This window comes from Pteropus medius, unplaced genomic scaffold (assembly GCF_902729225.1).
Source record: "Pteropus medius unplaced genomic scaffold, Ma_sr-lr_union100, whole genome shotgun sequence".
Lineage (NCBI taxonomy): Eukaryota > Metazoa > Chordata > Mammalia > Chiroptera > Pteropodidae > Pteropus > Pteropus medius.
Window position 1 is genome coordinate 37,560,812 of NW_024340849.1, and position 27,193 is coordinate 37,588,004.

Here is a 27,193-nt window from a genome sequence, read left to right on the forward strand (position 1 = left end):
TTCTTATCTGCAAATAAGTCATAGGATTCTTGTGAGGAATAAATTCATAAATATTTTTACTTAAAACAGTAACTCTAACAGGCTAACAAATGTTAGCTCATTATCATCACCTGTGCTGTACGTGCTCTCGTCCGGCCTCTTAACTGACTGCTGTGCTTCCAGCCTGCCCACCTGAAGTTCACTGTACACACCATCCACAGTGACACTTTGTAGATGATCACACCATTGCATTCCCCTGCCCGAAATTCTTCAGTGGCTTCTCCTTGCACCTAGAGAAAATTCAGACTCCTTAACTTGGCCTTCAAGGCTCTCGACATAATCCAGATTCTGCCCGTCTCTTCAGACCAGTGTTGTCCCCTTCACTTACTGCACTCCTGCACACTTCCTCCAGCCCTCAGGTGCAACAGTGACAGAGTTAAATGAAAACAAGAAAAGTATAGAACCCATATTTTATTTAAAGCTGATATTTAGTTGCTGAATCAGAATAATAGATTAAATCAAGCCTATCTTAACATTTAAAAGATATGAAACAAGGTTTTTAGAGATACTTCTCTTAAAATATTTGTAAATTATTTAAATGCTGAATCTTTTTAAAAATTGCTAATAGCTTGTGTTACTTTCTTTAAAATGAAAGCATACTTTTATTTAGAGGTAAAGTTTATGTGACTTCCTGTTTTCCCTTATGTCAGTATTTTTAGATAAGCAGGGGCAATGGAAATCTAATACAGTGGATGAGACAAATCTCGAGGCAAGCATAGATTGTATAATTTTTCCAGTCCCACGAGATCTTTTGATTATTTAAAAATTATTTTTCTAGTATACTCAATGACTAAGGATTTCATAAAATTTCCTAAGGCAAACATTTCTTTCTCACAATATGGTTGAATTTCATTGTGTAAAATGATTTAAAAAAAACTGAAGCTAATGCAGCCCAACATTTTGTCCTCATTTGGTTGTGTGTGTGCGTTTGTGTGTGTGTATAAGGAATGAAATGGTTATGTTGAGTGAAATTTCTGTTATTAGGATAAATGATCCTGAGAAAAGGACTAAACATTAATGTGTATTGAGCAAAATGATTTAATGAGAAACTAACTAGTTCTGTGGAAAAATAACATTCTGCCAGCAAATAAAGTGTAGATATATGTAGAAAGAACCACTTTAAAGAAAAAGAAAGAGGTCCCTTCTACATATTCCTACCATATTTCTACCCTTTCAGTTTCTCCTTTATTATATGCTGCCCTCTTCTACCAAAGCTTTCAAATATTTCTAAATTATACCCTCCGAGCTCGTCTTTCCTGTCTCCCTCAAGCAGAATTAATCATTTCTCCTTTTGTGTTCCTTCAGTGTGCACCTCATTTATAGCCCATTCATTGGATTGTACTGTGCTGTTTATGACGGTTGGAACCATATCTATTTATATCCCTGAGGTACTTAGCTTGCAGTCATAGTTGCTCTCTAAATGTCTGTTGAATGCAGGTTGTCGAACAAATGTCATTGATGTTTCTGTCCTCCCTGAAAATATATTAGTACTTAAGAAAGCACAAGAGAATCAGTAATACTGATTCATACAGTCTGCACACACCACTTTAGATGCGATGCAGGAGAGGAGGTATAGTGACAAAGGAGTGAGTGGGGATGAGAGTATTAAAGGTAAAATTTGTTCACAAGGAACTTACAGTCAAGTTGGAACTGTGACATCTGCTCACATAGCGGTGAGGAATGAAAAATTAGCTAAAGGTGTGAGAAAACTAAAGGTGCAGGACTTTATGCATCTCTAATAATCTTTTAAGGAATTATTTTTGAAACATTTATTACTGGTTAAATAGTTCCATGGTTGTTATTCTTCAATACTGGTCTTACATAGGAGCTTCATAAAAATATCTGCCTTTTCAATATTATAACTTCAAAATGTATTGTTTTTCTTGCTGTCTGTTCACTCTCATTTTTAGAAACATGTTGAGATCAGTTGCTCAAGCAAGGCTTTCTTGCTAGGTTTTCCTCTTAATGCTATTTTAGTCAAAATGTGCATGAATAATGCATACAATCCAATAGTGTGGACTGGCAAAACCAGTAGTTATATCACAAAATTAAAGCCAGTTTTAGCATTTCTCAGTTGCAACAGTAGGTGCTCATGTCTTTATAAATCAAAACTTTCAGAATGGAAGTTTTGATAAAACAACTTTGGCTTTTCGGGGGCAGAGGAACAGTTAGGACCTGTGTCAAAGTTTAATCCAATGGCCACAACTGGTAGTAGTTGAGAAAAGCAATAACATCTGTGCTGACATTTTACATATAGAAGACACAGGATTTGACCCAGGTGGTCAGTGTTGTTGAGAAGGCGGTGGCGATGCCTCTAGGCCATTCATTAGGACACTGTGCATGCTGTTCCTTACGTTCTCAAGCCCAGTGTTCTCTCCTTCTCAAGTTTATTTTTAGAATAGCTGTACATTTCTTATCTGGGCCTTTTCCGTGTCTCTTTTTTTATAGTTTGGACCTGCATAGTACTTGGCAATCTCTGTCACATCTGTATTCCCAGAACTTTTTTCCTCTCCTGTCCTCCCACCCCCTTTTTTCTTGACAGTTAGCCATACTGCCTTGTTCTTGCCCTTTTTCTTGTTATATAACCTTTCATGTATTTCTTCATCTCCCCAACAACACTTAATGTTCCTTAAGGGCAGAGACCTTGTTTTATTAACTTCAGTATTTCCTCTTTTGCCCAACACAAAACAGGTTGATTGGTTGATGTGATGTACAGCCAATTAACTGCTATAGAATATGACTTATTAAACACCTTCTATATTCACTATATGGTGCAACATTTTGAGAAAGTCTAAGTAGTGGCAGGGACTGTTAATCTAGTTTTTGTGTTTATAACATTAAAAAATTACCCAGCAGCTTACTCATACTATATGTATGTTTTAGGTAAACACTGGTGAATGGAATCTCTATTAAGTATTTTTTGGAAAACCATGTGGCTTTAGTATTGTCCTTAGCATTGAGAAGATTTCATTAACCAGGCACATTTACCGAGTGTCCACTGTGTGTGAGGTGCTTTGTTAGGCTCGGCGATACCAACATCAGTAATATCCAGTCCCTGAATTAGGGTTTGTTGTCAGTCTAGGGGAAGAGACTAACATACAGAAAGATGGTTACAATGGAATGTAAAGGTATCTGGTCCTGCAGCCCTCTGCCCCGTCTCACTCCCGAGATCAGACCCTAGAGTTTGCCTCAGTTTCATACATCCCACAGTCTGACTGACCACTGACTCCTGTCTTTCAACCCACTCTCTCTGAAGTCCTGATCCCAACATTTCTTTGACCACACCATGACATCTGCTATACCTTGTCACTGACCTCACTCCACTCATATCTCTCCTTACCAGGCTTAGCTTGCATGGGGTATCATAATCACTCCTCTGCTTTTCTCTCCCTGCATAATACTCACCAGGCAAAGCTCCAGTCCCTCCCTCTCTGCCTTTCATACCAGTCCTCAGGCGACTGACTGTGTGAAAGTGGAGACTAAATGCAAGGCCACACTTCCGTGGCTGTTAACTTTTGTTGTGCCCTTGGCTGCTCAGCAATCCTACTACATTTTTCTAGTCAGTTCCTTTTACAGGCTTATGTCATACAGATCTCACCTAAAATTTCTAATACCTTCTCTATCAGAGGACATTGTGTCATTGAGAAACTCCCCAGGTTTCCACATTAATGCTTGAGCAACAACATTGTCTTACATGACCTGTAGTCTCATACCTGTAAATATTATCTGTATTCTGATAATTCTGTAATATTGTGTCTCCAGCCTCAGTCTTCCCCCTGAATTTCATCTCCCTGAATTTCAGACTCATCTCAAAACTATCTGTCGTATTCACTTAAATGTATAATGAGCCTAATGTCTTAACAATGTCTAGATGAGAACTCGTTATTTCTACTCACAAGGCCGCCCCTTCTGCAGTCTTCCGTGTTTTTGATATGTAGAAGATCTGTCGTTCCAGTTGCTTCGGCCAACTCTGAGAACCTTAGAATTATCAATCACAGATGGCTTTATGTTTTTTGTCTCACAGCCACATTCAGTCCCTCAGAAAATTCTGTCAGATCTAGCTTCAGAATACAGCAGAAAATAACCACTTCTCATAATTCCACTCCTGTCACCCAGACCCAAGCTCCTCCGTCCCTCACCTGGATTCTCACGGTAGCTTTCTGACTGTCTCTCTGCACCCTTATTTCTGACAATATTTTAAACACAGCTTTCAGAGGGATAATTTTGAAATATGAATTTGTTCATATCAGTTCTCTGCACAAAACTCTCCAAAGGCTTCTTGGCTGGAATGAAAACCAAAGTCTTAGATGATCTGGCCCTCTTCCACCTTTCTGCAGTCTTCCTCTGTCCTCACTCTCTTCTGTCACTCTGACCTCAGTGCTAGGTTTTGAACTTGCTAAGCATGTTCTCCCTCAGACCTTTGCTTTTCATTATTTCCTCCGCCTGGAACTCTCTTGCCCTAGATATCCTCAGTGCTCACTCCCTCACTTCCTTCATTTTTCTGCTCAGACAGACTTTCACTATCGTTTTCTATCCCTTAGTCTTGCCATTAAAAAACCCCAGCGCCTTTCACATAATATTCATTTACTTGTCGACCTCCCACAATTAAAATGATGTAAGCTTCTCAGTGAGAGGAGGGATGTATTCCAGCCCTGAGATGGTGCTAGACAAAGAGGTGCTCACTCAATAAATATTTGTTGGACAAGTTAATGAGTAAGTACTACCAAATGGTACATAAAGAGTATTGCAGAAATTCAGAGCGGAGACAGCTAATAACCAACTGCTTGGGAAAGTTGTAGACAGCATCACAAAATAAATGATATTCCGGGGGTATTTTGAAGAGTCATTAGAGTTCTCCAGACTGATAAGATGGGAGAACAATATGACTGATAATATGGGAGAAGAATATGATTTATGAATAGTTTTCAAAAACATCATGAAATGTGCTGTGACTGAAGCAGGGGTGCGTGTTTTGGATGCTGAAAGGTAGTAATGAAGTGAAGCCAAGAAACTAGTTTAAGACTAATGAGTCTCGTAAGATTCTGCTGAAGAATTTAAATTTTAGCATACAGATAGTAGGGAGCCAACAGACACAGTTATGCATATAGAGTGGTATAGATTAGTATTTTTAAGTTCACTTTTAAAAATAAAGATTTTGGAATTTTTGTTATATACTTGCATTATACTGAGAATTAAGAATTCAGAGAAAATAAGATGTGGCCCCTACTTAGGAGTTTATAAGTGTTTTAAGAGTAAAGATTGATTTGAGGTCCTACTGTCCTAGGTGAGAGATGACAAGAGTTTGAATAAAAGCAGTGTAAGTGAGATTGGGGCATTTCACGTCACTTCCGTTATATCTTTGTTGAACAAGTATCCTTCTGACATTTTCTCAAGGGTCAGAAGCTTCTTCAAGGAAGCCTGGTTAACTTTCACATCCCAGTTATATAGGTTCTTCCTGCACCGCAGTACCATAGCATTTCCTGTAGTTGACATTTTATACTTGTTAGTATGATTATTTGGTTCTTGTCAGCCTTGCCACTCAACAGTAAATTCCATGAGGAATTCTGCATCCCTAGCAATTAGCATAGATTCTGGCACATACTAGTTCAAATGTTTGAGTGAATGAATTTGAGATATACTTTTAAAGCTAAATTGACTGAACTTGAAGGCCAGTTGGTTGTGGAGGATAATAATACCCTTATGCTTCTCATCTGTTTATTGAAAATTCCCACTTTGGCCCAAAGTGTCTCAAACTCTGTGTGATGGAAACTAGACTTGTCATCATGTTCTGTCCCTTGCTGCATTCCCTGTCTTGGTAATTGGCATCATCATCCACCCACAGCAAACATTGCAAATGTGGAAGTCATCTTTTATGTCCTTGCTTGACCTCTCCCCCAATATCTAGGTATCTAGTCCTTTCCTTTTTTCTGTTTTCTTCCCTCATTTAGTTCAACTTCCCTCTTGTTTTGACCCCAAAGACTATGACAGTCTACTGTTTGCTGGTTTTCCTGCTTCTTGTCTTTGTCCCTTATAGCCCGTCGCCCACACTGCTTATTGTCAGGTGTGGGAGGCTGAAAAATGGCCCTCGAAAGATATTTACCTTCTAATCCCAGGAATCTGTAACCTTTTTTTGGGAAAAAAGATCTTTTCAGATATGATTGAGTTTTGAGATGAGATCACCATGGTTTTGTATGGCCGAGACCTGAATGCCGTCCCAAGTATCCATATAAGAGAAATGTAGAAGGAGATTAAATAGAAGAAGGCCATGTGCAGTTGGAGACAGAAATAAGAATGATGTGGCCACAAGCACAGAAATGATGGCAGCCACCAGAGCTGGAAGAGATAAGGAATCATATTCTTCTCTAGAGCCCCCGGAGGGACAGTGGTCCCGCCAACACTTTGATTTTGGTCCAGTGAAACTAATTTTGGACTGCTGGCCTCCAGAATTGTGAAACACTAAATTTTTGTTGTCTTAAGCCACCAGGACTGTGGTAATTGTTACAGTGGCCATGGGGCATTGATATATATCAGAGTTATCTGTAAAGTCTAAAACTGATCTTATCACTTTCTGGAGAACTATCGGATGACTGTCCCATTACTACAGGTTAAGTCTAAACTCTCTCTGACTCATTTAAAGCTTTCTCTTTGACGACCCCGTCTTTTCCATCTGGCCACCTTTCTCTCAAGCTATGCCAGATATTCTCAGATACATATCTTGCTCTTTCCGGCCTTAGGTCTCTTTACTCTTTCCCTCACACCAGGGTTCTCTTTGCTGTCTTAAGCTCTTTTTTGCATTTCAAATGTCATTTTTGCTTGGAAACTTGCCCTGTGTTCCCTAAGAGTGACTTCTTCTACTATTTCCAGAAACACTTTAAATAAACACGTTTACTTGTGTGTTTTTCACTAAATTGGACTTTGAATACTTGGAGGCACCAGTCATATTAATCTTTCTAAATAATTTCAGCAACTAGCCCTTAACCTGGTGTGTTATAAGTACTTGGTATATGTTAATTTCTTAAATTGAATTACATAAAAATACTTTTTTTATAACTATGGATTATTCTGTAACTGGTCTTTAGTTCTAGAATGTTTGTAGAGTGCATGCATAGATGACCTTCTTGAAAATAATTTTTAAGGATGTCAATAAGACAAAGCTCTCTGGATTTAATAGTCCAAAATAGATACACAGAAAATTTCCAGTAGCCCACACACTGTGGTTTGCATAGTTCTTCATCCTCAATTCAGTGTGCAGATTTTGCAAGTTGTGGAAAACAGTAATAGATTTAGTTGCTTGGGGAAAAGTCAAAACTTTAAGAAACTTTTGTCATAAGCAACACTATATGATTTGACTGATTTTGACTTTGGACAGTATGTCTAGAATGTGTCTGACTCTTGTTGCTTACTGCCAAAATTCTGTTTCAAGTTTTTTTCACTTCCTCAGTAGATTATTATAGCAGCCTCTTGGCAGCCCCTTCTGGACTCATCTTGATTTTCACTTCATAGTTTATTTTAAACGTGGTAGGTTTTTAAAATTTTTCTTTGTGTTCTTCATATCTATTATGTTATTTTTGAGTTTACGCAATTGTACCTTAAAGCTAAATAAAAATTTAGCACTGATATTTTAAGCTTGGGTTACCCTGGGTTACTCTAGACATTTTTAGAACATGCCTAGTTTGTGGGAAACTGTAAACAGTAAGGTATTAAATTGAGTGTGTGTGCCTGACCATTTCCTGTTACCTTCAGTAATAGGGGGAGCGGTTATCTGGACATGATCCACAGTTCTCCCACGGGTTGCTCCTTTGTACTATTTGTTCTCAAGCTAGTTTTCAAAGGTCATGTTAAAAAAATGTTTATCAGAATAACTTGTAAAAATCATTGGCACATATATATTGTTAACTTCATAACCTCTTCTTTCAGCCTTTCAATAGGATAAAAAACTCAAAGTCTTAATTTCATTTTTCTTTTTTAAACCACTTTATTGAGATATGACTGACATACAGAAAGCTGTACATATTTAACATATACTTGACGACTAAAGTTTTAGTCATGTTACAGCCATTGGCTTTCATGCTATTTGAATGAGAGGGGATTGTGTTCAATCTGAAATGTGTTCAAAAATAATCTAAATCCTAACATTGACTAAACTTCAAAGATCTGGATCATCGGAAATTTGTGACATTAAACTTTCTTTTAATACTACCATTTTAACAGAGAAATTAATCAGGCAAAGATTCTAACTTAAATGCTTGTCCGTAGTCTAGAGCATTTATCTTGTAAAATATAGTCTGTTTTTCAGTGTTACTCTGACACTTTTTTCTGTAATGTATAATTATCATTTAAGCGTCCCGAATCCTTTCAGAACTAGATGGGAATAAACAAACCTAGGGGGGAAAAAAAAAACCTACTAAATATTTCATTTGCAATCATTGCTCAGGGCTATACAAATTTTCCCAATTGCCTATCAAAAGTTTAGTAAATATAAGGCTATTTTGTAAATCCCTTACCCTGTTTTTCAGAGGCAGATGAAGTATTCTGAAAATTCTGGGTGGCTTTACTTATTATAGAAATGTATACGTTTGTAAGGAGGAAAAGGTGGGAAATAAAAGGAAAAATGAAAGGCTAATAACTTTGTCTGAGATCCAGCTACACATATTGTTAAAATAAATTTCTAATGCATTTAAAAATATATCTATATGAAAATCAACAAATTTTGCTTCTGTGTGGTTTTATTGTATTACTGACTTTGAGGTGAGAGATGACAGGACCAGAATGTAGCTCATGCATCCTTCATGATAGATCTTTGGCTTTGACTTGATAGCTTTTTGTTTGCTTGTGGGTTTTTTTTTTTTTATTGTGGTAAAATATATATCACACATTTACCACTTTAACCATTTTGAAGTGCACAGTTCAGTGGCATTAAGTAGAGTCACATTATTGTGCAGCCATCACCACCATCCATCTCCAGAAAGTTTTCATCAACCCAAAATGAAACTTAGCACCCATTAAACACGAAGTCCTTATCCTCCCCCTTGTTTTTAAAGCATGAGTATGATGGCCTTATACTGTTATAAAAGAGCAATGGGCCCACCAAATAGGCATTAACACACTCTTTTCAATACTTTATGCTTTCCTCTAAAGAATTAATATATTGCCCAGTAACACTGAATGTTAGATAAGGTCTGGCCTATTTAATATGTGTGTATATGGGCAAAATTGAAAATCTGAAGTTTTAAGATTGAATTATATAACCTCAGAGGCACTAAGATTCATCACTGATGTTCAGGGAGACTTGAAAATTACTTTCATGGGCAGGCTTTACCTTAATCAGTAAGCCCCCACAGTGGTTATGGCCTCTCTGGCACTTAGGTAAATATGTTTGAATTTAAATATCTGGAACTATAGGTCTCCAAATGAAATGGTGCTATCCTGGAGCGAGATTGGTATGACTAATGCTATGAAGGCATAGAATTTAAGAACAACTCCCTGTTGCCAACAGAGTAAGTCCAAACTATTTCGCACTATATATAGTAGACAGCTTTCTGTTCAAGGTATTTTAAATAACTGAGCTTTTGTTTTTAGGCAGCTAGTGAATTTTTATCTTATGGGCACTGTATATCATGTAATTGATCATGTTTCCTTCTTTGCCTCTGAAGCTAGAATGGTCAGAGTTAAGTTTTTGATTTGCCTCTAGCACGAATACAGAACCTCATGGAATGTACTAGGATACTACATCATTCCTAGCTTCATTTTGTATTTTCTTTGTCCTATTGCCTGTCTTTGATTTTTATTTATCCTATATAGTCAGCTTCTTGACTGACTCCTTGCTTCATTGCCATCCAGCCACCTCTCCCACTCCTTTCTTGTCTCTTCCACTCCCATCTTCCTGAATACTTCATTCCTCCCCATGTTGGGTCATGCTGTTCCCTTTGCTTGGAACCATTTCTCTACAATAACTCTCTCTCCCATCCTCACTCTTCCTCCTTGTCAACTTAGCTAAGTCATCAGTCACAATCCTTTCTAGACACCCTGTCTTTCACTATTTAAAATTGACTGATCTCCTCTTTATGGCCCACTGTCCCCATCTCGACTTCTGTTATTGCATCGAGGAAAATTTACTGAACTCGTGTTCACTAAACAGTCTAACTCTGCTTGACCATGAGCAGGGATCAGATGTTACTGTTCTTTGAATCCCATCATGCCTTGCACATGATAAAGTAGGGGGAATTGAATTAAGCAGTATCAATAGAGGTGGTGGATGTCATGGTAAGAATTGAAAAATGGCCATTGGACTTTGCACTATGGAGGTAATTGATGACCTTTGTCAGAGCCCTTTGTGGGAAAGGGTGAGGATATAGCCTATTTGTATTGGAGAGGGAAGGAGGTTGGGAACAAGGTGGAAAGGAGTAAGGATTAGGGGAGGAGGAGAGGTGGAGGAACAAGGAGAAAGAGAGTAGAAGAGAGGACCGAGAGGGGGAACAGAGAGAGGGAGTCAAGTACTGCCACCCTCAGGAGGACAGGGGTCTGTACTGCCATCTGATGAGGTACCCCTAAGGGTAAGCACCTTGTTCCCATGATATAAATGAAGGTAGCAGGTTTTTGGCTTGTATTCACTGAGCTGAAAGCTTGTTTTGAGGAGTCTGTCTTTGTGTCATAGAAGCTCTTACTGCCTTACCTCTTATTTGATGTTTACTATATATCTGCTTTTTGTTAAGAGCTTTCTTTTCAGATGGGTAAGTCTTGTCTTATGATTTATATCTTCTAAATAGCAAACACAGTATCCTATGCACAGTATCAAATGCTTGAAGTATAATAAATGCTTGAGGTTTTTTGCTCCAGTATTTGGTTTTCAGGATGTGAAGGAGGAAGGTTCTTTCAGTTCATCTAATAATTAAATCAAAATGAGACAGATTAAGCAAATTTAATTATGTACATATGAATGGGAAGCCCACATGCATGAGTCAGAGACTCCATATACATGAGAGGTTCAGGGACAGAAGGGAAAATGAGATATGTATATGACATCCTGAGCCAAGGAATGAAGTAAGGTGCCTGGGGCTTCAGAAGGGAGGAGAGTCATAAGAAGAGCAGATGTTCAGTAATTAGATGTTTGCCCTGCTCTGTAGATAGGCCATAAAAGGTTATCTCTGATAACCTGTCCACAATAACTCTTATTGTGGACAAGGCCCCCAGTTTAGATTCTTCTAGGTAGTTAAGGGAGGGACAGGAGTTGCCCGTAGGGTCTCAGTTTCCTTCGGCTCAAAATTGCATGCTAGACTAGCACATCTAGGAAAGCCTGTTCTAAACCCCTTCAATGACATCTAAATTATAAAGTAATAATGCATCTTAAATAATACTGAACAGTACAGACAAGATTATTTTGTTTGACTTTTGAAATTCATATTTTTTTCATTTGAAAGAAATTTGAAAATGTAGACGTTAAAAAACCACCCCGATCCATCACCCCAAGACTGCTGTCACCATCTTTTCTTCAGATTTTGTTCATGCTGCTCCTTCTGAACAACTCCTCTCTCCCTCCACCTGAGCACCATTTTCATTTTTAAAAGAGTTATTGGTAGTTCCCCCTCTCTGAGGTAGGCTTTCCTGTTACCCATTTGCCTACCCCAGAAAGTGGACCGATCCCTCTTTGCCTCACTGTGCTCTAGACAGGTTTCTGTCCTGTTACTGCTCTTATTTGTACAAATATCTGTTTATCTGAACCAGACTGGACTTTCTTTAAGGCAGAGTAAAATTATTATTTTGCTTATATTTTTGATTTCTGAAATGGTGTCCTGACTTTTTGTTTTAGAATTAAGTTAAATGCATTTTCTATTTTAAATTGTTTTTGCATGTATAATTTTAACAATGGCTTATTTCATCTCATGGGTGACTGACCCCTCGATATTGACTATACAGGTTATCTTTAACTTTTTGTCCAATAAAACATTGTGACTACCTGCCAAAATTGACAATGATAAATAAATCTCTCTTTAAATTTATTATTAAAATATATGTTACTTTGTTATGAATACGTGATAGAACAAAACTATATTTTAAATTCCAGTAGTAGTATGTTTAAATAAAATAAAATAAAAATAACTACCAGCATTGAAAGTCTTTCCGTAAGTAACTTTCACCAAATGAAATAAAAATAAAGTTCTGTGGTTGTGGCTGAATTATAGAATGCAGTAGTTCGGGAAGAAACTAATAAAAAAAATTTTTTGAACTTTTTAGCTATAAGGCATACTAAGCAGATGGTCGAAAATTTATTTAAGAAAGTTTGCTTGAATGTGTGTAAGAATGCATTTCTAGAGCTGAGGACAGTTGAGTTATCTGCTTATGGCAAGGTAGAAGTTACATCGAATTTATATTTTAATAAAAACTTAGGCACTATTTAAAGAGTTCTGGAGATTGAATGACTGCTCCTTTGAGCCAAAGTACGTAGAGTGTTAAGAAGTCAGAGAACCTGGGTTCATGTCCTGTTTTCCCCAGCTCACAAGCCATGAGGCCATTAGCATCCTTGTCAGACCCGTAGTCCTGCCTCACCTTCACCAAAGCACCCTGGAGAAGCTAAAAGGAGATGAGAATGTGAATGTGCCTGAAAAGTATAATGTACTGTACAAAAATAAGCTGTCTTATTCCCAAACAGGCAGATGGCTTCACTCTGAATACACAGCCAATTGGGAAAGTGGCATTTTCATCCTAAAAATGCCTGCCTGATAATTAGATTTTATATGGACACTTCTGGCTTTAACTCTTGAGGACTTAAGTAATATCATACCAGAAGAAGTACCTTTGAAAGTATTTTTTAAATTACCTTTGCTTTTTGTGTCCGTAGTGTCAGATATAATTTATCCTTCCCACAAGTACAGTCGCTAGCTTTTTCCTTATAACGAATTAAAAAATTGAATGGTTTTTTGTAAGTTATGCTTAAGATGCTTTGAGAGGGAAAATTAAAATAGAAATTTTGGGAGGAGCCACTGACTATTTCTTAAAGAATTAAGTACTTTTTGGAAATCTCTTTTAATATATAAAATGTTTAATTATAAGTTGATATAGACCTGTATCTGTTTCATAAATTCTCTTTGGCCTTATTGGATGCCAGTTCTCTGAAATCCCTGAGGAGGTAGTTAACAGGTGGATTGTTGAAGGACAATAGGCTGCTTATGTTTCAAAGCCTGATGCATTAAGGGAGATATCCATTGTTACCGAGGCCAAGTTCAATTCATTTACTATGAACCTGCTCTGCCACAGATTCCGAGTCTGAACGGTCCCTGAGTAAATTGGAAGCAGTGACAGCGCACTCCTTTGAAGAGGAAGGAGAGCATTTGAGCAGTAGAAAACACAGAATGTCTGAAGAGAAAGATTGTGGTGGGGGAGACGCTCTCTCCAATGGCATCAAAAAGCACAGGTAGGAGAGCCATTAATAGTTACAACCATTGCTGACTTTTTATTGTCAAGTACACTTGGGCTGATAAAAGTATGCCTTCTGTTCTTTTTTTATCTCTTTGTATCAGATATTTATATTGTTGTATCACTTCACAGAAAGGATTTCTCTTTGTCCACTTAAGAGTGAATATCATCATCTGTAGGAACAATTGTAGGAACAAAGCACAAAACTTAGTTTTAGCTACATGTTTTTAGGGGAATGTAAATCTTTTGGCAATTTAGAAAGGTTATTCAGAACTCCCTATTGAAATTGATGCTGGGTTCCTTTTATTCATCATACATCTTTTATGACTTTGCCTCCCAGTGCTATTTTAGTTTCTAGTCATTTGATCTTCTGGCTGGTTTTATTAAGAATGAATGGTAATATTACCTGTCTGTTGATTCAATTTAGTTACATTTTAACAAAGACTTTTATTAAGACCCAGGGTTTGTTGAACATATCCATTTTATACTGTCTAATAACATTAGTATCTTTTTATTCCCTTGATGATTTAGTCCTGGAGATTGTCCCAAATTACCGAGACGTAACAGACACTAGAGTGAGTTCTCCAGTTTCAGCACAGGTTTATAGACACGATGGCATATATGCATCCTGGTGTTCATAGAGTAAAATTATTTTATCATATCAATAAATGATACATCCTGTTGTCATTGTAAAAAGCACTTTTAGGGTAAGAAGTCACTAATGGTTAATTTATACAAGATATTTTTTGTTTAAAATTTGTAGACTGTGTAACTCAAATTCTATTTCTACACCATGATTCTGACCACAATGGTCTGTTATTGTTCTACTGGAAAAAATGTCCATGTCACTTCTAATTTATATGTATTTGCCCCTTGTTAACAAAATGTCTCAGTTTGTTCTTATTTTGACAAGATCAGTGAGTTTTAAGTAACAGTAGGTAAAACCAGAGTTTTCTTTCAATGAGAGTATATTCTAAACATGCTTACTGGTGGTTGTCTTTTAGTGGAGTTTTCCACTGCAAATTATGTGGCTGGCAGCGAATATCATTCCTGATTTCCTCTGCAGTTACTGTCAGCTCCTTTGGGGGCCCAGGGCTAAGTTCTGAGCAGGCCATGAAATATCTGATAGGAAACCTCGCAGGTTTACCAATCTCTGAAGAGAAGACAGCCTTTAACTATTTAACACATACATCGTGACAGTCCAGTGAGGACACAGGTGAACTTTGGAATGTTCAAAGAAGCATACAAATGTCGCTATAATTACTAAAATATCAGAAAGAGCACTGTGCTCAGATGCTGTCATATCCTATGACTAGAGGGGGATTTCTCTGCTTTTCAGGGCCTGGTAGCCTTTTTGTATGTGTGCCATAATCATAGCAGTAGTTCTTTTGCATTTGACAGAAATTTATTACATTATATTCATATGTTCTGTCTTAATTAATCAAACCCAGAATGTTACAGATATGTACAGATGGTACAGAAAGTTAAGATGAAATTGTTCAAAAAATGAAATCACAGGTCACTAAGAAAAACTACAAAGAAGTACAACTAGGTAGTGACCTAACTAGAAAAGGTAAACTGATAAACAGGCAGCTAATTAAACCTATAAATATAGTAAAACATTCTTCAGTTATTCAGTGGAAAAGAGGACAATTTAGGAAATTGTCAGTAGTCAGATTTCTTATTTAAAAAGTAGCGATTAAAGTTTTTTTTAAAAGCCTGTCTTTTGTCATAGAATTCTCTAATGAAATAAACAGAGCATATGGTACAAAATTTAAAAGTTTCATTTTAGAATAGGAAAGCAGTTGGAGTATTCAGTATTATCAAATCCCTTAAGTTGCATTATAAGTAATCTGTGTTCATAATGGGAAATTATTCTATTACTATTAAGAGTAATTTGAATTAATAGTAATTTTGGTGATGTTTTAGAAAAGCAAATGTATGTTGCTGTTGGGGGATCAGCCTGAGGTGGCCATGAAATTTATTTAAAGTTTTGTTATATCTTTAAGTGAAATTTGTATTTGACCTTGTCATATATTTGTTTTCTTTAATATTGAAAAATAATTTATTCACCACTTACTTAACTTTCTCATAAAAATCTTACATTTCCTTCTCACCTCATATCAACTACTTACCCTCTGTGATATGCACACTTAAATCTAGAAAGGGAGACAGCAAGAATATGGATTATAAAATTCCAAGGAGAGAAATGCATATTTTTAAGTGGGAAAAGAGACTTACAAATTATAGTTCACAAGGATAGTATTAAATCATGGCTTAATTTGATGATAAAATAGAACTAGGGTTTTCAACCATTTTTGTTTTTTAGCCGTGGAACCATTTGTACAACAGAAATTCAGTGCAGAAACTATTAAAATCTCAGCCACCTTCAGAGATTGATGAGATTCCCTATAGAGGGTTCTTCTCTCTCTCCTCCAGTCTCCTGCATCAGTGGGAATCACCATATCTACTGCATGTCCTTATCCATCAAAAATACTTAAGCTTTACTTTCTATAGTATGTATCAGAAAGAATAGGTCCCCACCCCCACCAAATATAATAAACCATTCCAAACTATGTTTCTGCTCCTATTTAATATGTTACATACACAGAATACCTAGGATAGTGTCTGCCTCACAGGAAGCACTCAGTGTACATGACTAGTTTTAACTTGTTTATTCCCTTTCTCCTCAAAGATGATGATTTGGTTTGCTGTGCAAAACCTCTGCCCCCTCGTTTTCCTTTTCTACCCAGTTATCATAGGATGACATTATAAAGTGCTGTTTGGAAGTCTCTGACCCAGAGAAACATTTGCTATAGGATATACCATGTCATATTAATATGAAAGAAGGCATGCTACACTGAGTTTATTTCTACGATAATAAAAGAATAGATATTATGGATTCTTAATTCATCCCATGTGATAATTACCAACAAAATAATTTTTCGAACTAAATAGATAACTTGTCATCTCAAATAAGAATTCAGGTTAAATAAACTGTAAGTTCTTTTCTCACTCTGAAAATCCTGAGATTGCAAGCTGAAATCTTGACAAATGGTTTTCCTACCATATGGAAATTTTAGAATATGTCTCCTAGTATCATTAGGTCTGGGGGGAAAGCACATTATGTTTTTTATTCACTCTGAATTACTGATATGCTGTGTGTTCTGCCAGCCAGTGATCTTCACTGGAACACTGTGCGTGTCATTGGGCTTTTAGGTTAGTTCTAGAGAAATATCAACAGGAAGAATTAGGGTCTTATTTAAGACCTAGAATCAGAAATACTGCAGAGCTATAGAATATGCAAAGTAAGTGCTCCATTTTGATGGCGCTACACCATGCTGTAGTCAAGTTTATATTTACAGGGCTTCTTGTCATCTTGGCTGTGTTCCACAAGATCAGTTTTCTACTCTCTGACCTAATTTATTAAATTTATTCTGAGCTCTAACCTTTTAACTTGTTAGCAATTCGACCCAAGTTGTTATATTTGGTAAAGATATTGATATTTATATCATCGTGTAATTGGATATGGTATAAAAGATACTGATATAGAACAGAGTAGTTAGAATTTGAAATGTTGGATTCATGCTGTGATTCTATAAATAGTATTCAAAAGTTATTCACTGTATTAATAGCACTAATAGATTAAAGAAGAAAACCATGCGATCATTCTAATAAAGCAATAAAATTAAACAGTCATTTATGATTAATAGATATCTTAGCAAAAAATAAATAGGAGAGAACCTCTTTAATCTGGTTAAAAATTATCACAATAAGACAAGGATGCCTACTGTCTTTTCAGCATTATTTGGAGGCCAGTGCCAGAGACATAACACACCCACAAAATTTAGAAATAAATAAACCATACATATCCACAGACAAATTATTAGAGTTAGTAAGAAAGTTTGGCAAGGTTGCTTTTATACAAAATCAGCTAATTATATTTCTGTGCACCTTCAGCAGAACCTGCAATTAAAATGGGAGGGGTGGGGAAGGTATTTAGAATAGCTATTAAAAAGCCACTAGAAATAAATCTTAGTAAAAATGTATAGTAATAAACTTACTGAGAAGGAAAATTCATTGTCATAAAGATGTTTTTGTCAAATTGATCCGTAGACTCAATGTAATTTTAATTAAAATCACAATGTCTTTTCCTTTTGAGTTGAAAATAGATTCTGAAATATGTTTTTTAAGTGCAGAGAGTTTTGAAAAGTCAAGATACTGCTCAAGAACCAGGCTGGGGGAAAGGAAGGCGTTTGCCCTACCAAATGTCAAGACTGATTACAAATCTTTAGAGCAGAATCATCCTGAAGGCAGATTGACCTTTAAAATGGAAGTAGAAGGTCCAAAGATGCATACATGTAAGGAAATCTGGTGTATGTCTTAGCACTAGCACAGCAGATCAGTGAGGGAAAGAATGGATTATTAGGTAAATGGTTCTGGGGTAGTCATTTAATGTGGGAGATAAAAGGAAATATATCTCAATTTCATATGTGCAAATATAAATTCTAGATGAATCAAACAGTTAAATGTGAAAGGGCAAAACTTAGTAACTTTTAGAAAAAAATATAAAGTATCTTTGCAATTTTGAAATAAGGAAAGATTTCTTAAAACAGAAATATGATAGGGACTAAGTTTTTATCTGATGCCAATTACTGTACTTGTACTTGATATATTTACTTGAATAAAAGCCTTCTCTTCTTTAGTAAATGTGGCTGAGAAGCTCAAAGACTTATTTTGCTGAAATGTTAGAATAGTGGATTAGGGCCCCAGGTGATTGCCTTGTTTACCCTTTATCCTCTATGACTGCTTTAGAATGAATTATAAAGTAGTCAAATAACAGCTGTCTTCTGTGTGCGAAGAATTTATACACTGACAAGTGGAAATGAAAGAAAGAAATTGAAAATATAAGCTAAGACAATATCTTTTCTAAGATTATATTGAGAAAATGTTGTTAGTGGTATATAACAGTTCAAATCCAAATATATTTAATCACTAGAACAAAACCACCTTGATTTTGATATCTCTGTACAGATGTGGTACAGATTGTCTGGTTGCAGACTTGATTACATCAGGGCATAGACTTGGTAACAAGTCAACCCACCTAGAGTTCCTCTGGTGACCTGGGCAGAAAGACACCCTTGTCTGTTGGGAAATATTTGGAGTAGCTCCTTATTGTCATGTTGAGACCACGGTCACTTAAGTAAGAGTCCAGATGCATCTTTGATTTTGAAAGGACCTAGCAGTCATGGGAGAAAGAGCAGGAGCCCTTCCTAAAATTAGCCAGATTTGTGGTAGGGCCTGTGGGCTGGAGGGAACAATCAGTCCAAGGACACTGAGTCTATGGTCTCGCTCTACTCCCTGCCCAAGCGTACTTATTTGCTCTGGAAAATGGAGGGCTTTAATTAACAAAAAATGTCACTAGAAGCTCAGGCAGCTCCATTGTGGGGACTGCCTCTTTAACAGACTGGACACAAGCCTGTCTCAGTAGCCCAAAACAGAGGAGCAGTAGAGATAGAGAAGCAGTGAGCTCGAGGAGGAGGAGCAGTGCAGAAAGAAAAGAAGATGCTGGATACTCTGCAAGATGAGATGTTGGGTGAGACTACAGCTGACTACAGTACAGGCAGACCAGGGACAGTCCTGAAACTGTACATGTCTATCATCAGAAGACATCAGACATTGGGTACCTGGAACAGGTTGGCAAGTTGGATGGCAGTAGCTAAAGCAGAGGAATAAAACCCAGCAGGCTTCTCTAATTACATGGAATACCCATCTCTCCTACAAAAACATATTTGGAGAGTCCTCCACCCACGAGAGGTAGTGCCAGCTTGGCAAGTGGGAACTAGACATCCAACAAAAAAGGGTTCAAATGCAAAAACCTTAACTAGGACTGACAAGCTGGTGGGCCGTGGGGTCACTTGGGTGTTAGGAAGAGAAAAAAATGTAGTATGAGTCTCGGTTCATGGTAATTACCTTCACGTAACCAAGCTGACTTGCCGAACTCATTGCCAAGAATTACTTCAGGAAAACTGTGAGACATCTTTCCATAGAATTTACCTCTTCCCTCCCTACTTGGTTTAAAAAGCAGACAAAAATAGTTTTAAAAGCAGGGACTGAGGCTCAGAAGGCCTGTACACTTCCTCTTAACCCCTAAAACACCCCTTTTGGGCTCCGGGCTTTAGAAGAATACAAAATCTTTCCATTTCTAGCATTCTGTAAGCAAATGATGGTGAGATACACTTTCACCTGACTCTAAGGACTCATTCTTATCTATTCTAGATTAATGACTTTTGTGGGTAAATGAGAACAGTTTTAGGGCAGAGGTAATCTGTAAAGCTATGTTTGAACAAAATAACAAAATAGCCAATGAATCTATGTTGTTTGCCTAAGGAATGAAGAAAAATAAAGAATGTATTTTTAGGCATATAATCCCATCTGACAAACTTTATCATGGAAATTTGCAGACATACATACAAATAGAATAATATAATGAACTCTTTAATCCATCTTTATCTTCAACATTATCCTATGCCCAATTTTGTTTCATTTGTAGACTTTCCCCGCCTCCCCATAAAAATTAATATATCAAATCCAAATATAGTGTTTCATCTTTAATTCAGTTTCTATCACTAAAACATTGGGACTCTTACTTTCTAAAACCACAGTATCATTATCACACCTAAAAAAGTATCTTAATTGTCATTACGTATTTAGTTCGTATTCAGATTTCTCTGTCTTTAAATGTCATGTAGTAATTGGATCTAAAATGTCATTTAATAATAAAAATCCAGAAGGTGCACATATTGTATTTGGTTTATGTGTCTCTTAAATCTGTTTTAATCTCTAGATTTTCTTCTCATTTTTTTCTTGCCATTTATTTTGGAAGAAACTTGGTTCTTTGTCCTGCAGAATAATCCACAGTCTGGATATTGCTGGTTAAATTCTCATGGTGTCATGTAACACATTCTTTTACTCCTGAATTTCCTGTAAATGGATGATTATATACATAGGCTCAATCAGATTTAGATTTGAATTGTTTGGCACAAAATACTTTATAGGCATGTACCATCTGATTACATCCATTTAGGGCAAATGCTTTCTGGTTTTTCTGTTTGTAGTGTTGAGATTGATTCCTGGCTTTAGGCAGTCAGTCGGACACATCCATGATAAAGTTGCCCAACAGCCTTGAACCCTGTGGTTTTAGCAGCCATTGTCGATCGGTGTCTACATCCTTATTTTATCAGGGGCTGCAAAAAGGTCATGTTACCTTTCTGCAATTCTTTCTACTTTTATTAGCTAGAATTCTTCTGTAAGGAAGAACTTCTCATTACTTCTTTTCAGAATATGTTGGTTTCCTGATGTCCTCCAAAGGTGGTATATGAACACATGGATTGGATTGTTTAATTATTGTAGTTATTTTTTCTTATCTTTGGTCAGGGAGAGGCCCTTTCTGTTGGCTTATGTGTCCTTTTGACAGAACCCCAGTTTTAAAATTTTTTTTAGGTGTAATTTGCATACAGTAATTGAGTTGCCTTTTACAGCTGCCTTGCTTTCTGAAACAAAGAGATATTTTCAGGCTATCTGGTATATTTCCTGCCCCAGACCCAGAGTTGGCTATTTCTCTAAGAAGCCACAATTCATTTTAGTGGGAAATAATATTTAGATATAACAGTGTGAGTAGTGAAAATGTTCAGTGCTATTGAGTTGGCTATGGTTATTAGTCCTTTACATTGAAGAGAGATGGAACCCTGCCCCTGTTTAAGGAAAAATGCTTCATGAGTTCATACCAATATATTCGTTTAAATTTTGAATTATAGGGTTTTCCACATTTGCTTTATTCTAATATATGTTTGTTTCACACACATATACCCACAAAATTATACAAACACCATTATTTACAATATGATTGTTGAAAAGAATTTTAGATTTCTTAGTTCCTTTTATCCTTGTATTTCATCTGGGATGTACAGTTGGTATACTTGAAGGTCACGTGCAATGGTGTGGTTAAACTACTAACTTGTATATATAGATTGATTCACTTGTTTCCTTTACTTTCAAGTTTTAGGGATTCTTTTTTGACTAAATTTTTATAGTTACGTAAAATATCTATGTGATTTTAAAGTCAAAAATACAAAGCACGGTATATTTAGAAAAATCTGGTTTTCAGTTTTGTCTCCTGAACGTTGTTTCCATCCAGCCCCTAAAGCTAACTGTATTTATAGTCTTTCTAATTATTTCGTTTTTAACATAAGCAGTACAAAAATATATTAATTTTTTTTTCTTATAACAGGCACTGTACAATTTTGGTTTTTTCACTAAATAGATGCTAATCTCAATTCTTTTGGTATCATGTTCTTTGATATTAGTCAAGTCAGTTATTTTTCTGCAATCTTTAAAAAATACATGTGTACACGCACGTGTGTTTAGTATAGAGATGATTCTCTAAACTTTAGCTGGTGATGCATTCATGCGATTCAAAATTCAGAAATGTTATAGGATATATTTTGCAAATTTTAACTCATTTTTTAAGCTAGCCAGTCCCCTTCCTTTCCCCAAATGGCAACCATTATTATTACATATAATACTGTTTTTTCACATAAATGATATAAAATGCATATAGTTCTTCGTCTTGCTTTTTAAAGTATATATGTATCAGATTATTCAACAAATATCTTTTGAGTCCCCATTAGTGCAAGATTTTGAGGTTACAGTAACGAACGAACAAACAAAGCCCCTGTTCTTACAGAGTGTCCATTTCTGAAATGTGAGAGGTTGAGCATCTTTCTCTGGGTTTAGTAGCTATTCATATTTCTTTTTCTGTGAATTGTTCATATCCTATGCCCATTTTTTTTTGGATATGTTGAACTTGCCAGTTTTTAAGTGCTCTAAAATATTATTAGAGAAACTAGCATTTTGTGTGTGATACAGGTAGAACATATTTTTTTTCTAGGCTTATCAAAAGGAAAGGTAGTTCTTACCACATAGTAGGAAATATATTTACTAAAAAGTCTTAATAAATGACCATATTAAATAGAAAATTCTGTTTTGTTTCTTGAATTTTGCATACCTGCGTATATGCTCTTTGGGAAAAAATATAGGTGAACTAGAAAAGTGTAGTTATTACGAGCTGCCTAGATTTAAATCCCGTACCTACCACTTTTCAGATCTTAAACAAGTTATAATTTCTTTGAAACTCAACTTCATCTGTAAAAATGGTGTAATAATCAGACGTACCTTGTTGGCTTGTTTTGGTAATTAAATGAGATATTCTGTGTAAAGCACTCACAGCCATTTTAGTTTATTAAATGTCAGTGGAAAACTGACAAACTCTAAGCAAAAGTGAGCAATTGGAATTGTCTTTCTTTTAACTAATAACAAATGGTCTTTGGATGGGTTTTGGAAGTTTATATGTTCCTCTGAAACAAATTTGAGAGCAAGGTAGCTGAAGTGAAAGTGTGGATCTTCAAATAACATTGTTTTCTTTTGGTTAATGTGAAATAAGGAAAATTGTTTCCACATTGAATGTTTCCTATGGTTGATTTACATTACAGTTAAATTGAAACATGGTTTTTCTTTCTATTGAGAATTCAGAGGTGTGACTAGCCTCCACAAAGCTGGCTTTAAACTTACAGTGTCAGAAGGGTAAACAAGAGGTGACGAGAGGCTCAAAGCTCTGTTATTCATTCCTTGGTCCCTTGACAGTACTTTCCCCATACAAAGGTCTCATTACTTGATCCCTAGGCTTTTTGAATCTCTTAAGTAAATATCCAATTTCTATTTCAAGTTTGCTTTATATACACTTATAATTCTCAGAATGTCAGAAGAAAGAAGTTTGATATTTAATAAAATGTATATTCTAGCTTGGCACCTTGCTTTATTTGAACAGGTAACCTTCTCCCCCTCCACATATGTGAACAAAGGGTTTTAAGTACCTAGGAAATATCTTTTAGTGTAATTAAGTATTTTAAGGTCTGCCTTATTTTATTTACACTGCCCATTTCTTAATTACAATAATTTATAGATTGGACGTCTTGACTTCTGATGACATGTGGGATTTGGTCTTTACAAATACGTCGATGTATTTCTTTCCCATTGGAGCTGTGCCAATCTAAATTTTGCCTAAAGGAGAAAACTACCTCAGGGGACATAGACTTCTTCGGTATTGTTTGCTTTGCTTGTTAGCTCAGGAGGAATTTTCCTCTTTCAGAAAACACCATATATAATAATAAGGATTTACAAGGTAAAGTGATTGTTTTAAAAACATAGAGATCCTTTAATGGTTTGCCTTATGCCTTTACAATCTTTGGAAAAAATTTGGTTTACACTCGATTCTTTTCAAAACACATCCATTGCATAAAACGTGATATGTCCTAACCATATGATATAGCCTGCTGCTGAGTCTTGTTAACATAGCACCATATCGAGCCAGGATTTGAGATCTTAGGATGGACTTCATTTTACCCAAGTAAGTGCTTTTAAAGCCAGTTCCTTGTCAATGTGGCGATGACTCACATTAATTACACTTCCTGGTTCTCGACCAGGAAGTACTGTCACTGCATCTAACAAGTGTGGAAAACATAAATGACTATAACCAGGAACGTGAGCTGATATGATGACGATGAGACATCAATCTAAGAAGAAAATGTGATTTGTGGTAGAGCAGAGTATAGCCAGCTTTTGGAAGAGGTAAGAGATGGAGCATAATGTCACAGCAGTGCTAAAGTGAAAGAGTGTGCTTTCTGAACTATAAGAGAACACAGTTGGGGCAGTTAACAGTTCTTTCCATGAGTGAATCAAGTAGATAGTTTATAACCATAGATTCTTCACAGTATTTTACTTTTGTGCTCTGATGCTCTGAGTCTTTTAGTACCTTAGGTATATTGTCAAGAATTGTAGTAGGTGAAAGTGTACCTTGATCATAAGACAGTTGAGAACCATCAGCTTAATGTGCTTTTTCTCTTCTAGGTTTGGTTCTGGTGACTTAGAATAGCTATATGCTTTAGTAAGCATTTGATCTGTCCATGCTTCAGCCACTTCATCTCTAAAATAAGCAATACTGTAAAAGCACTGTCTAGTAGCAAGATGGGTAGAACCTAGGTCTGTCTGGTTTCTACAGCCGCTGCCTTCTGACCTTATGTGTCAACTTCAGATCCAGAGCTCTTTACAATATTGTACGTAATATTAATGACTACAATTTACATTGGGTTATAAATTTGTATGTATAAGGTATTTGCACAAACGCCAAAGCTTTTGATTCTGAAAATATCTGAGCAGATACTATTATTATATTCTCAATTTTACAGATGAAAAAACTGAAGTGCAGAAAGTTTAATTGACTCGACCAAGATCACTCAGCCAATCAGTGATGGGACCTGAATTCAAACCAGATTTTCTTACCTAGAGCCTCTGTTCTTTTCTTAAAATTATAAAGATTTATAGATGTTTAGAGTAACAAAGACTTACATACCTAGACAAAAGGCTTTATATTCTGAATTTAAGGCAGTTTGTCCCAGCCTTGAATTAATGCAGTTATGTTTTTCTTTTATGTGATAATTTATGGAGAATTAACATCATAGTCCCAAAGGATTTATTAAGCACCCATCTGCTGTTGGCTCAATGCTGGGCACTATTACAAATTGAAATGGACATGGAACTTGTTTTCTGGGTCTTTATAAATTTACACTTGTATCGACAGGAGCATACAAAAGAACACATGAACGCAATGAAAGTTCTGCCAGTTTTAAACAGATCAGGGATAAAAATTTGTTCTCCTTAAACAATCCTAGAGGAAAAAATAATTTTCTCTTCCTATAATCTCCATTATCTACCAACTTCCTACCAAAGCAGAATACTCTAAAGGATGCAGGAATGATCAAAGGTGTAATGTGTTCATGGAAACTACTTATTTCTCCTCAGTAATTTTGCATTCACTTATTATTAGTGAAAACCAAGCTTTGCAGCTATTTTACTTCAGGATACGATTAACATAACATATCTTATCAGAAAGAACAAAAATATCTCAGGTCAGGCACACTGTTTGGATCTGATTGTGTTTTAGGACACTATATAATCTTTCCTAGCAGAAGAAACCTGTTCTTTGCAGTACAGATATTTCACTATACTTAGTACAGTCAGAAAGGAAACAGAAGGGAAACTACCATATATGTCAGATAACACCCCTGGAGGTATTATGTGTCACAGAGCAGGAAGGAACCAGAAATTCAACTCTTCCTAGAAATTCTATCCCTCTAATGGTAAGCAGTCAAAAACATCTCAGATCATTTAAAAAAGGAAGTTAAATCAGGCAGTCGGACTGGCTAAAGACGATCACAAACAAATGGTTATATTTATTCTGAAAAAGTAGGTGTGGTTTAAAAAGAAGTAAGTCTAAAAAGGCCAGAGCCACAGAAAGAGGCAGAGTGGTATTTGCAGGACACTTCTTTTATTCAGTTTGTCACCGTTTCTGTGTGTGTTCTCTTATTGTTAACTACTCTTTGCATAATCCCCAGACTCTTCTTTAGGAGATCTGAAGCCCTTGTCTGTGGTGTTCTGGGAAATATAAAACCTGTTAAACACAATCTTGCTCCAGAGCCGTGTTCACGGATCAAGCACTAAGATCTACTCTAGGGTCTCTCATACCGTGCACTGCCTCCTACCAGACTCCTAATGCAGCTGGAGCACATTTAAATTCCAAAATGGAACATTTCTTAGTGTAGCGTCCAAGAAATCTCTCTTACAGTCGGGAAAGACTTCTTTCCCCTCCCCTGCCAACAAAATTACTAGCAATAAAACAGCCTCAGATTCTTTCTAGAATGTGGGGAAGTGTTAGTGGAAGATTCGAGCTCACCATCTTGATGCCTCTCTGCTCCTTAGCTGTCCACACCGCAAGAGGCTTCAGTAAGCTTTTGTGTGAGACAGGAGGAAGATGGTTGGCTCTGATCTGTGCTGTACACACCATGCATTTCATCAGTGCTCTCTGTCATTAAGAGGTGAAAATGACCTTACCGTGGTCTACTATCCTCACTTCATTTCAGTTCCTGTCTGTTCTAGCACCCATTGTGTGAAATCTTATTCTTAGATGGGTCAGCAGAGAAGGTGTACCTTGTCCGTAGGTTAAGGTCTGCCTTTCGGTGCCCTGCCTTTCTCCCAACTGTGCTGGACACCATGAAGCAGACCAAAGTGAGAGAATCCAGGAGCCCAGACAGACAACTTCTTTCTAAACCAAAGGACTGGTTAATAGGTATGTTCTGATCAGTTTTAGCTTGGGAATGTGATGGTTCTGTAGGCTAAGTTAATCCAGTAATGGTGACAGACTAACAGGAGTAAGAATTTACCTTGTTACTTAATTTGGACAATGAATTTTAAATTTTAGAAAACCAGTAAGAAAATGAATTTGAAATTTTGAGTATACAATTTTAACTTATTAATATCAAGTAAAACCTCTTGTAAAACAAGTATAACACTCTAGCCTCATTGCTACATATAGCCAGATTTATTGTGATAATCGTAGACTTTTTATAATTTAAAAGATCAAAAATGAAAAAAAATCTAAAATTATAAAAATACACAGCAAAATCAAGTAGTAATATCAGATAATTACATAAAAATTTTCATTACAGTTAAGTAAACTTAAAATAGGAAAATAGGTTATTGAATTTTTATAAGATGCATAGTAACTAAAAAAGCATATGACTAGTTTTAGGGATCTTATCTTAGACTTGTACTGACCTACTTCAAAGATTCT

The 27,193-nt window shown here is 36.3% G+C and overlaps 1 protein-coding gene and 1 long non-coding RNA gene across 14 annotated transcripts in view; both read left to right on the forward strand.

The window, feature by feature from the left end:
- The window catches only part of OSBPL1A (oxysterol binding protein like 1A), a 190,580-nt gene that overhangs the window by 119,297 nt on the left and 44,090 nt on the right, over positions 1 to 27,193 (forward strand). For 11 of the 13 annotated variants that reach the window (XM_039844181.1, XM_039844190.1, XM_039844198.1 and 8 more), the window contains one exon: positions 13,291 to 13,447. The exons of 1 other annotated variant lie outside the window; for it this stretch is intronic. In XM_039844181.1, coding sequence (XP_039700115.1) covers positions 13,291 to 13,447 — 157 coding nt within the window. Of the gene's footprint in view, positions 1 to 13,290; positions 13,448 to 27,193 lie in introns of those variants that run through there. One more of the 13 variants, XM_039844276.1, reaches the window with a different exon arrangement.
- On the forward strand, positions 19,035 to 25,810 carry LOC120587524 (uncharacterized). The gene is made up of 2 exons (XR_005648992.1): positions 19,035 to 24,135; positions 24,753 to 25,810. It is a non-coding gene; the product is annotated as an uncharacterized LOC120587524 (long non-coding RNA).